This window comes from Gorilla gorilla, chromosome 2, assembly GCF_029281585.2.
Source record: "Gorilla gorilla gorilla isolate KB3781 chromosome 2, NHGRI_mGorGor1-v2.1_pri, whole genome shotgun sequence".
NCBI classification, from domain to species: Eukaryota; Metazoa; Chordata; class Mammalia; order Primates; family Hominidae; genus Gorilla; species Gorilla gorilla.
The window spans coordinates 33740644-33748951 of NC_086017.1; the positions used below are offsets into that span (position 1 = coordinate 33740644).

Sequence of the window (8308 nt, forward strand, 5' to 3'; positions counted from 1 at the left end):
AGACTTGGAACCAACCCAAATGTCCATCAATGATAGACTGGATTGAGAAAATATGCCACATACGTCAGGCGCGGTGGCTCATGCCTGTAATCCCAACACTTTGGGAGGCCGAGGTGGGCGGATCACGAGGTCAGGAGATCGAGACCATCCTGGCTAACACGATGAAACCGTCTCTACTAAAAATACAAAAAATTAGGTGGGGCTTGCAGTGAGCCGAGATCATGCCACTGCCTCCAGCCTGGGTGACAGAGCAAGACTCCGTCTCAAAAAAAAAAAAAAAAAAAGTAATACACTACAAATGTACTTTGATCACTCACTGATAATATGATTATCAGGATAATATAATTATCGGGATAATAGGATTAACAGACAACGTTTGCTAAAAATTATACATTGTTTTGTATTGTGTGTATATATTAATAAATTGGGGAGTTCCTTTTGATATTACCAAAGAAGTCTTCATCATGGGCAAACAGTAAAAGTAACTGAATAAAAGTAGCTCAAAACACTAGCTAAGAATTTTAAGCATTTTTTGGAAGGAAAGCAAAGAGATGACAGAACAAACCTCATTAAATATTTTACACTATCAAAAAGAAAACAAAGATGAAAAGATAAGTGTGATTAATCAAAGCAGGCTGAAATATTCTAGGTTCCTGGTTGCCTTCCAAATAGGAAACAATACTACTACATAAAGCAGATGAGTGCCTTGCTACCATCAATTACAAAGTTAAGAATTCTTTAAAAAATAATTAACATTTTGAATAAATAACACATACACAAAAATACTTTATTTTCTATATATGATCGCTATGGCAGGAACTCACATTACAAATAAGTGGTTCTCATGCTTAGATATTTTCAGATTTACAAATAAAAACTACTAAAAGTTTGGTTCTTAAAGCACTTATAATTATTTAATAATTCCCAAACACAATAAATGTACACCTGTTCCTGCGAAATATACAAAGGTGGTCATCTGCAGTACCCTGAATGGGCACTGAATCACATGAACCGATCCTGGGGTAACCAAGCCTCTTACTTAAATCTAGGTTTCAAGAATTTGAAAGGCTCTGTAGTACATGGGTCACCTTTAGGTTCCTTTCAACACTGTGATGCCATGATATTAGAAGTTGCTTATCCAGAGAATACATCAACACTGAGGTGAACACAAAAAGCAGTAGTACAGCTACTTGTCACATCCCTACCCTAAGAAACTGGGCAATAAAATTCAATCTGTGACCTATTAAACCTCACCTGATGTAAATTACTAAAAGAACGTGCTTAATAGGCAAGATTCAGGGCAGTCTTAAATACTTATTGCTTTACTTTCCAGGCTAGTCAATAACATTGCTAGAGAATAAATACAACTTCCTCTCTCCAACTTGAAGCTAAAAAAAAAAAAACAGAGAATAAATATATGACCTGGTCCATTCCTGTGAAATGCTTTGTCAACATTCTCTTTGAAGAGCCATCAGAAACAGCTCCCCAAAACTGTTAGTGCTTCTGTTCTTCTATGTAAGTGGGTCATTCTATTTTTATAAGTAAAACACAACTTTCTGATGCAACCAGAAAAACAATACCAAAACACTGTTAACATCATAGGAGAGATGTTATAAATCTCTAAAAATACTGTCATGTGGGGAAACCACCTACACTGTGTATTTACTTATGTCAACATTATGTATAGTGTGGAATACTTTCACTTATCCATATATGAATATATTTACATATATAAAAATATATTCAACAGGTTTTGCACACAGTATTGCACAAAATAAAATGTACTAAAGCAGATTCTAGCTTACCATTCTTTTATTCGTTTACCAAACATTTACTGAGGGCCTACCATCATGCCAGCCATCAGGGACAAACTAGGGGGCAAAAACAGAAAATATCCCTTGTCCTCAGGAATCTCAAAATCAATTGGAAACACAAATCCAAATCTTGTAAAACTGTTAACTGAGAAACTACAAATTGAGAAACAAAACTGCAAATGTGATTGATAAATTAGCAGTGATTATTCACACTACTAGAATTGTTTTTCCAAATGATTCATCCAACTTTTTAAATTTTATTTTTACTGCTCCTTTAGGAACAGGACTACGCCCATAGGCAGCGTACCTACAGTAGCACATCCAACTTTTTAGTCATCCTCACCTTTGAAATACATACAGGGCTGCACTACTTACCATTTTCATCACTACTTAAGTGGTCTGGGTGAGGCACCATGTTCTCTCATCTGGTCTCTCAAAGACATCGTAATCCCCCAAACCTGTGAATATGTTACTTTACATACTCATACAAGAATTTTGCGGGGGTGATTAAATTAAGAACTTCCATATGAAGATATTATCCTGAATTATCTAGGTGGGCCCAATGTAATCACAAGTGTCTTTATAAGAGAGACACATGAGTGCTGGAGAGGACAGAAGGTGTAATTGGAAGATGCTCCTTTGCTGGCTGTGAAGACGAAGGAAGCAGTCAGGAGCCAAGGAATTCAGGCAGGCTTCATAAGGTGGAAAAGCCAAGGAAATAAATGTACTCTCCCCTAGTACCTCCAGAAGGAACACAGCCCTACTGACTTTGGTTTTAGCCTGGTGATATTTACAGATTTACAGACCTAGTCTGATGTACAAACTAAAAGACGGTAAATTTGTATTATTAACCAACAAAGTTGCTGAAATTTGTTACAGGAGCAATGGAAGACTAACACAATTTCCTAAGTAGTCTCTCTGCTTCCATTTTTTCTCTCCTTTTAGCCTCAAAAGGAGCAATCCGAGTGTCTTTTTAAAATGTACGCCATATGAAGTCATCCTTCTGTTCAAAATCTGCCAATGAAATCCAAAGTCCATGTGAAAACCTTCACCTCTCCGACGTCATTTCCCACTTTCCCCTACTGTGAATTTCAGCCACACTGCTTCCCTGCTGTTCCTCTATTAATCTTGCATGCTCCAGTCATGGCTCTTTTCTCTCTGCCTGAATCAGACCCTTACTCTTACTCCCAGACTCCTATCCTTGAAGTCCTTTCTTAAATGTTACCTTCTCTCAAAGACTTAACCTGGACACTCCATTCCAAATTGCAACCCTCACCCGCTAACACTCCCTCATCACTTCCCTTCCCTTATCTTTTTTCCTTAGCATTTACCACCAAACCCAAAACACAGCTTACTTCTCCTTACTGCCCGTTTCCAAGAAGGCCAAAAATTCTGCGTTGTTTCCTGCTGCATCCCCAGCAACTATGCCTGGCACATATTAGACACTTAATAAATATTTGTTGAATCAATCAATGAACCAGATAGAGACTCTTAAAAACGTAAAGCTGTGATTTAAAAAGAAAGAAAGAAAAATACGATGTGGGAAAAAAGATAATCAAAACCGCTACGATTAAGAGATAATGATTCTCTTAAGCCTTTGCCACATCTGAACGCATAATCTGGAAGGAAATTAAAGCCACATGACTTAAATTAAAGCCAAGTGAAAATATTCTGGAGAAACAAAGTAAGCCAGTAACCTATTTCTCAATTAAAAAAAAAAAAACCCGCAACGCAAAATGCCAGCATTTTCTCGGCATTTCTTCTCTAAAACATTCACACCTGCCAAACAGGTCTTGGCAAATAAACATTCTGCTCTTCTGAAAAACTGTGGTTCTCATGTTAGCAAATTTGGGACGAAATCCGTATGCAGAAAAAGCGCCGAGCCGCCCGCAATCCACCCACCCCATGACCCTTTTTTAGGACAAAATCCCTGGGCGCTGGGGCCTGCTGGAGGAGCTTCACGCAGTCTGGAGCTGAAGGGACACAGCGAGCGCCCCGACCCGCGACGCCCCGACTCCGCGAAGGCCTCCCTGGGGGGCTGGAGAAGCGTCGGGGGATCTCTCAGCGCAGCTCTGGGGCCCAGATTTCTGCGCCCGTCGTGCGGTGGCCAGAGAGGGACAGCGCAGCGCGGAGACGCAGAGACTCCGCAGGGGTAGAGCCCGCCGTGCGTGAAACAAACCTGTTCACTCCTCAGACCTCAAAGACAGCGGCTCCACCGCGGTACGTGGCCACCGGCTTTGGAGCCTGGACCCCAACTTGCCTCCTCTCGCGGACAGTCGCCGACGCTCGCTTACCCGCCGAGACCTCGCCGCCAACTCTCTCACCCCTCGAGACGCCCAGGCCGCTCAGGCTCGAATCTTGCGGAGCAGGGGGCGGGACAATAGGGGCCGCTGCGCCCCACTCGGCAGAACTCCGCCCACCAGGCGCGATGCCGGAACTACATGTCCCATGACGCTCTGGGAGGCCGCAGCTTTCCACCGGAAAGAGGGTGGCTGAGGTGGGGGAGGAGCCCAAAAGGCATTGTGGGAGTACAGCTCTTTCCTTTCCGTCTGGCGGCAGCCATCAGGTAGGCTTCGTTGAGGATCTTTGCTGTTCCATCCACCTTTGATCGTCTTCCTCTTCAGCCATCCAGGCCCGGAGACCCTGCATCCTCGGAGATAGGTCTCCCTCCTGTGCGGCCAGAGTTTGGTTAGGATGCGGGACAGCAAAGGGGTGGAGAGGCGGCCACCGGGGCGGGTTGAGCGAAGATGTGATGGCGGCGCGAATTCGAGCTGGGCCCGGATCCTGGAGGAGGCGTGGGGCTGACGAATGGGGCGCCCGGGACAAGGCAGCCTAAAGTGAGGCTGCTGGTTGGGTGGGGTAGATGCATTTTCCTCGAGAGTTAATCCTCGGTGGCCGCCGCAGTACCTTGTCCTGTGGTGTCAGCGGCATCTCCTTTCAGGTCCTCCTGGGGGACGCCGCCTGCCGCAGCCACCCGCCCCCTTGGTGCTCAGTTCTGGTTCTGTTAATTCGCCCCACCAAAACGTGCCGAGCACCGCTCTGTGCTGGGGTTGCGGAAGTGACTGAACGCGGCTCCGTGGGCGCAGTGGTGGGGGTTGGGCTAGCTGTCCACGGCAGTTGGTGCAGAGCCATTTTCATTCCCGGCGGTTTCCTTGTGCTTGTTGGGGAACTAAGATGGACGGGTACAGTCGTCTTATTGTACTTAAAGTGGATGATATTTAATACACAGTTTGATTTCACAGGTAAGCCAAGATGGGTGCATACAAGTACATCCAGGAGCTATGGAGAAAGAAGCAGTCTGATGTCATGCGCTTTCTTCTGAGGGTCCGCTGCTGGCAGTACCGCCAGCTCTCTGCTCTCCACAGGGCTCCCCGCCCCACCCGGCCTGATAAAGCGCGCCGACTGGGCTACAAGGCCAAGCAAGGTACGTGATCGACTGCGTGGATGCTTGGATAAAATTATATTCGAGAAAAGTTGGAAACCAGCTGTTAGGAAGACACTGCTGCCTCAGTGTCTTTCTTCGCATAGGGCTTTGGCAGAATAGAGCTAGCAACACTGGTCAGTTACTGTATGCACTGTTGTCTAAAGTGGCAAGTGTGTCAAAGGTTACAAATCTGAATGAGTTCAGACTAAAGCAAAATAAACTGTGCCTCCCTGTGTGAGTAGCCTAAGGTACATTGAAAAAGACTGGGACGTGTTTTATTTTTTTCCATTAGATAGCGTTAACTTACTGTTGAAGTATTTTTGGTGGAGTATTAGTGACAAGCCATTGAGTCTTAAGCCTTACGGCTTCCTATAAAACCACTAATTTTGTGTGTGTTTGTGTGTAGGTTACGTTATATATAGGATTCGTGTTCGCCGTGGTGGCCGAAAACGCCCAGTTCCTAAGGGTGCAACTTATGGCAAGCCTGTCCATCATGGTGTTAACCAGCTAAAGTTTGCTCGAAGCCTTCAGTCCGTTGCAGAGGTAAATGGTTTTGAGTAGCAGTTATATTGAATACTGCCTGGGGATGGTGGGAGAGACAGATTTAAGCAACTTTTCTGATTGTACTTAGGTGAGCTGTCTCGTGTATAAAACAGGGTTTGTGATTTTTACTAATCTTGGTAAAGAGTAATTGCTTGAAAGACTTGTAAGTCTTTGCTACAAATGCGTGTGTATATACTGGAAGTACTTGTGGAACCTAAGCTTTAAAGAGGCAAGAATATGCAGAAGAGACCAAATGTGGCCTGCACAGCCTAAAATACATACTAAATATTTTTAAAGCTAAACGTTGCTGAGCTCTCAGTTGTATTGGAAAAAGATAAGGTCCCCAAACCCTAAATTTTGTTACCCAGATATTAACATATTCATGCCCTAGTCAGCAATGGAGTATTAAGAGGGAATGATGTGTTTCCGTCTATGTGTGTTGTTTTAGCAAGTCTACATTATCTCATTACACTTGTGATAGTCTAGGGAGAGATGCTTAGTAAATAACTTGTGTAGTAAAAGACTCTTGTCTGGTGGTGAACTAGAGTTGAGAATTAAAATTCTTATCTGACTTGCTGCTATAGGCAATGTGGGAGACTGACCTTGGGCCTTTTTTCCTATTCTAGGAGCGAGCTGGACGCCACTGTGGGGCTCTGAGAGTCCTGAATTCTTACTGGGTTGGTGAAGATTCCACATACAAATTTTTTGAGGTTATTCTCATTGATCCATTCCATAAAGCTATCAGAAGAAATCCTGACACCCAGTGGATCACCAAACCAGTCCACAAGCACAGGGAGATGCGTGGGCTGACATCTGCAGGCCGAAAGAGCCGTGGCCTTGGAAAGGGCCATAAGTTCCACCACACTATTGGTGGCTCTCGCCGGGCAGCTTGGAGAAGGCGCAATACTCTCCAGCTCCACCGTTACCGCTAATATAAGTAAAGTTTGTAAAATTCATACTTAATAAACAATTTAGGACAGTCATGTCTGCTTACAGGTGTTATTTGTCTGTTAAAACTAGTCTGCAGATGTTTCTTGAATGCTTTGTCAAATTAAGAAAGTTAAAGTGCAATAATGTTTGAAGACAATAAGTGGTGGTGTATCTTGTTTCTAATAAGATAAACTTTTTTGTCTTTGCTTTATCTTATTAGGGAGTTGTATGTCAGTGTATAAAACATACTGTGTGGTATAATAGGCTTAATAAATTCTTTAAAAGAAGAGAACTGAAACTAGCCCTGTAGATTTGTCTGGTGCATGTGATGAAACCTGCAGCTTTATTGGGGTGATGGCAATGCTCTGCTGGTTTATTTTCAAGTGGCTGTGTTTTTTTAGTTTGGCAGGTGTAGACTTTTTAAGTTGGGCTTTAGAAAATCTGGGTTAGCCTGAAGAAAATTGCCTCAGCCTCCACAGTACCATTTTTAATTCACATAAAAGGTGAAAGCTCCTGGTTCAGTGCCATGGCGTCATGGCATTCAGTGATTAGTGGTAATGGTCAACACTGGTGTGTTTTGAAGTTGAATGTGAGATAAAATTATTAGCCTTAAGATTGGTAAGCTAGCAGTGAATGTTAGGGTGGGAAGCTCGTGAGCCAGTGGCCATTAGATAAATACCTTTCAAGTGTGAGCTTAGACATCAACCCTAAAATACTTAACCGTGATGCTAATTGTGATCATTATGAATCCCTTTAGTCACATTAGGGGGAAAGTAGTTGGCTGTAAGTACGTTATTCTTAGTCCAGTCAGTCTTAAAAACATCTTGGGTTACCCACTCTGTCCACTCCCATAGGCTACAGAAAAAGTCACAAGCGCATGGTTTCCAACCGTATGTGTTTTCTGCAGTTATTTCTCTTGTTCTGGCCAAACAACCCTAAAAATCCTTACCATTCCACAAAGTTGGACCATCACTTGTGCACCCACTTTGACTATGAGTATACCACCACATTGCATTTTTGTTTGCACCGTGTCATCCAGGAGACTAGACTACTGTTGTCCAGGGTGAATTTGAGTGTAAAGAAAATGTAGACAAGAAATTGCCCAATTTTAAATTCTGACTTTGCTGACTTAATTTAAATGCTAGTTCTGAACCAATTTTCTCCTATCTTCTCTAGGGGTTTCAAAAGACTCAGTTAATTGATTTCCAGGAAGTACTCATAGCAAGTTTATAAAAGTTCTTGAGACCTAAATTTCTTCACAAAAAAAAGAAAAGATCTTAAGTCATACATTTTAATTGTGTAGAGGTTGTTCAACTAAAGGAATAAATGTCTATTAAACTAAAACAAATGGACCTTCTGTTATTTTTTGTCATCTTACAGTGCTAACGTACTTTAAAGCAAACCAAATACCCTAACCAGCAAAAAGGCATCAAAATGTGATTATAGAAATAAACTAATTTGAGATAGCATAAAATGTACTTATTCTCTCAGTTCTTTGATCATTGCATGAATTAGGTTTTTATCTAAAACTCTTCAGCTGGGTGTGGTGGCTCAGGCCTGTAATCCTGGCACTTTGGGAGACAAGCTGGAGGATTTG

The 8308-nt window shown here is 42.7% G+C and overlaps 2 protein-coding genes across 11 annotated transcripts in view; one reads left to right on the forward strand and one right to left on the reverse strand.

Annotated features, from left to right (window-relative positions):
- NKIRAS1 (NFKB inhibitor interacting Ras like 1) overlaps positions 1-4257 on the reverse strand; it is a 27055-nt gene extending 22798 nt beyond the window's left edge. The window contains exon 1 of one of the 9 annotated variants that reach the window (XM_055383336.2): positions 4109-4257. The gene's annotated coding sequence lies outside the window, so the exon portion shown is untranslated. Of the gene's footprint in view, positions 1-1254; positions 1390-2189; positions 3169-3993 lie in introns of those variants that run through there. The other 8 variants (XM_055383337.2, XM_019023166.4, XM_055383333.2 and 5 more) reach the window with 8 other exon arrangements.
- Positions 4221-8059, forward strand: RPL15 (ribosomal protein L15). 2 transcript variants are annotated; one of them, XM_004033729.5, is made up of 4 exons: positions 4221-4380; positions 5057-5238; positions 5645-5781; positions 6408-8059. In XM_004033729.5, the coding sequence occupies exons 2-4, from the start codon at positions 5067-5069 to the stop codon at positions 6711-6713; spliced, it is 615 nt and encodes a 204-aa protein (XP_004033777.1). In that variant the 5' UTR covers positions 4221-4380; positions 5057-5066; the 3' UTR covers positions 6714-8059. The 2 variants fall into 2 exon arrangements, with proteins under 2 accessions (XP_004033777.1, XP_004033783.1); XM_004033735.5 differs by having other exon boundaries at positions 4334-4502.
- Positions 8060-8308: the final 249 nt, after the last annotated feature.

What these genes read in the sequence shown, in the direction of transcription:
- RPL15 (XM_004033729.5), top strand. Translation starts at nt 5,067, where the DNA reads ATGGGTGCATACAAGTACATCCAGGAGCTATGGAGAAAGAAGCAGTCT. An exon ending in GGGCTACAAGGCCAAGCAAG is followed by an intron (nt 5,239 to 5,644) that starts GTACGTGATCGA and finishes GTTTGTGTGTAG; the next exon opens with GTTACGTTATATATAGGATT. An exon ending in GCCTTCAGTCCGTTGCAGAG is followed by an intron (nt 5,782 to 6,407) that starts GTAAATGGTTTT and finishes TTCCTATTCTAG; the next exon opens with GAGCGAGCTGGACGCCACTG.